Source organism: Penaeus chinensis, chromosome 26 (assembly GCF_019202785.1).
Source record: "Penaeus chinensis breed Huanghai No. 1 chromosome 26, ASM1920278v2, whole genome shotgun sequence".
NCBI classification, from domain to species: domain Eukaryota; kingdom Metazoa; phylum Arthropoda; class Malacostraca; order Decapoda; family Penaeidae; genus Penaeus; species Penaeus chinensis.
Window position 1 is genome coordinate 13,625,575 of NC_061844.1, and position 2,500 is coordinate 13,628,074.

The 2,500-nt window shown below is 35.2% G+C and overlaps 1 protein-coding gene across 1 annotated transcript in view; it reads right to left on the reverse strand.

Moving 5' to 3' along the window:
- LOC125039016 (mucin-5AC-like) overlaps positions 1-2,500 on the reverse strand; it is a 2,984-nt gene that overhangs the window by 272 nt on the left and 212 nt on the right. Inside the window, exons 2-3 of the mRNA XM_047632734.1 lie at positions 309-535; positions 1-123 (exon numbers count right to left, since the gene is read on the reverse strand). The exon at positions 1-123 is cut by the window's left edge and continues 272 nt beyond it. Of these exons, the coding sequence (XP_047488690.1) occupies positions 1-123; positions 309-535 (350 nt within the window). The remainder of the gene's footprint in view (positions 124-308; positions 536-2,500) is intronic.

Below are 2,500 nucleotides of genomic sequence, written 5' to 3' on the forward strand. Positions count from 1 at the left end.
GTGTTGTTGTTGTTGTTGGTGTTGTTGTTGTTGTTGTTGTTGTTGGTGTTGTTGGTGTTGTTGTTGTTGATGTTGTTGCTTTTGCTGTTGTTGTGGTTAACACATCGCAAGGAGCGCTCCCTTCTGAAAATTATGAAAAAAAAGAAAAAAAAATGCGAAATAGAAAACGGAGCAGGGAAAACCGTTCTCTGTCTCTCCAGAAATATATTCTTCTGAATCTAAATCCATCCATCACCTTAATGAATATTCATGAATATTCTTAAATATATAACAGTCCAATCCACATTCATAACAAATGACCATCGAACCTCCACGAGACGCGCGCAAGTCGAGACCGTTGCTTTCGAACTGCACTTTGTAGCAGACTCCGACCCGGCCCTTAGGCAAGGAGATCGGAAGGGTCATACCCATGGTCAAGTCTATGAGTAGGACGCCTTTAGTGCTGCTGAGAGTAAGGGTCCAGTTCGAGCTTCCGCTAGGGATACGTTGTTTGGTCATGCTCCTCGGGGTCATTATTAAGTATTTGCTCTGGAATCTGAAACGAGATTCGAATTTACAACCACAATATTATAATAATAATAATAATAATAATAGTAATAATAATAATAATGATAATAATAGTAATAATGATAATAACAATAATAATAATAATAATAATAATAATAATAATAATAATAATAATAATAATAATAATGATAATGATGATAATAATAATAATAAATCTAATTTGGCGTAGAAAGGGTGAGAATATTGCACAGAGACATCCATCAAGTTATCACAAAGGCATTTTCGGAATATGCACGGAAAAACGAATGAAGGATCGTGTGCTATGGAGATGTTCTTTTTGTCAGTGTTTCTATTAAAGAGAAACATCATAATTAAGTCTAGGTTGAAATGTCCGTTTTCTATCTTCTCTAAATACGTTTCCTCTTTTTCGTTACTTTCATATACTTATTTATTTATTTATGTAAAAATGTCTTCTATCTCTTTAATTAATTGTATAAATTAAGTGAGCGTGAACTTGTTATTAAGAGTTACGAGGGCTCATGGGAATAACATTTACATTTAGCAAACTTTAAAGGTTGTTAATAGTGCATGGTAGACGCACGGACATTTTAGCATTTCAATTGTGTTTTTGGCTTTAATATTACCCTTCATATTATTCTTAAAGGACGACCATTGTATTCAACTTCAAGATAACGGAGCTAGAATGCCCCGCATGGTATTTGAGGCCTGTGACTGAGGCATCATTGGCATGCTATACTATTTAGTAGGCCTACTTTTATATTTTGAAAGTGAACTGTCATTATATATTTATTTATTTGTTACTAATCCTGCCAGACTTATCAAATGATAACAGGAAGATAAGGATTGTTAAAGATAACTAAATGTTCAGCCGAAAAAAAAAAAATGGAAATTATAAAAATCATTATGCTTTTGTACAAAGTTTGTAATGCGGAGAGGCTGAAGATATCTGAAAAGGAAAGGCGTAAGATTCGCCTCTTTGGCATTCATTATTTTAGCTGTTTGAAAATGAATAATTTATTCATTTATTTGTTTTATTTAATTCACTTAGATTTATATACTGTATAAGCACACATACACACAAATACATACATACATACATACATATTCATATATATACATACACATATAGATAGATATATAGAGAGAGATAGATAGATAGATATAGATATAGATATCTATCGACGCATCAGTCTAGGCTGGAGAGCCTTCGGGAGACACGGCAGCTAAGAGGCTCCTTGGCATTATGTTTAAAAAGAAAAGTCTTTAATGGATCAGAAACAACCAAAATACTGGAGAGGAAACTAATAAGTGCCCAGAGAGGGATGGAGAGGTTGATGCTGAGAATTAGCCTAAGAGATCGGATGAGGGCGACGTGGACAGACAAAAGTGGAAGATATACTTGGGAGCATCAAAGAGAAAAAATGGCAATGGGCAGGTCATATATGCTGGAGACAAGACGACAGATGGACACACAAAGTAACAGACTGGGTTATTTATATACGAAATAACGAAATTTGGGGCCAAAACTGGAAACAAAAATTGTAAGATAGACAAGATTGGAAAAGATAGATAGATAGAGAGAGAGAGAGAGAGAGAGAGAGAGAGAGAGAGAGAGAGAGAGAGAGAGAGAGAGAGAGAGAGAGGGAGAGAGAGAAAGAGAGAGAGAGAGAGAGAGAGAGAGAGAGAGAGAGGCAAAATGAGAGAGAGACAGAGACAGACAGACAGAGAGAGAGAGAGAGAGATAAAGATAGATAGATAGAGAGACAGACAGACAGAGAGAGAGAGAGAGAGATGGGTAGATGTGTAGGTAGATAGATAGACTGGTAAGAAGACAGATAGATAGCGTTAAGTAGGAAGTGAGATGGGTAGATAGGGAGTTAGATAGATAGATAGGTAGGTAGAGGAGATAGATAGAATGATAGATAGTTAGATAGATAAATAGATAAGAAAATAAATAGAGTTTTAGACAGTT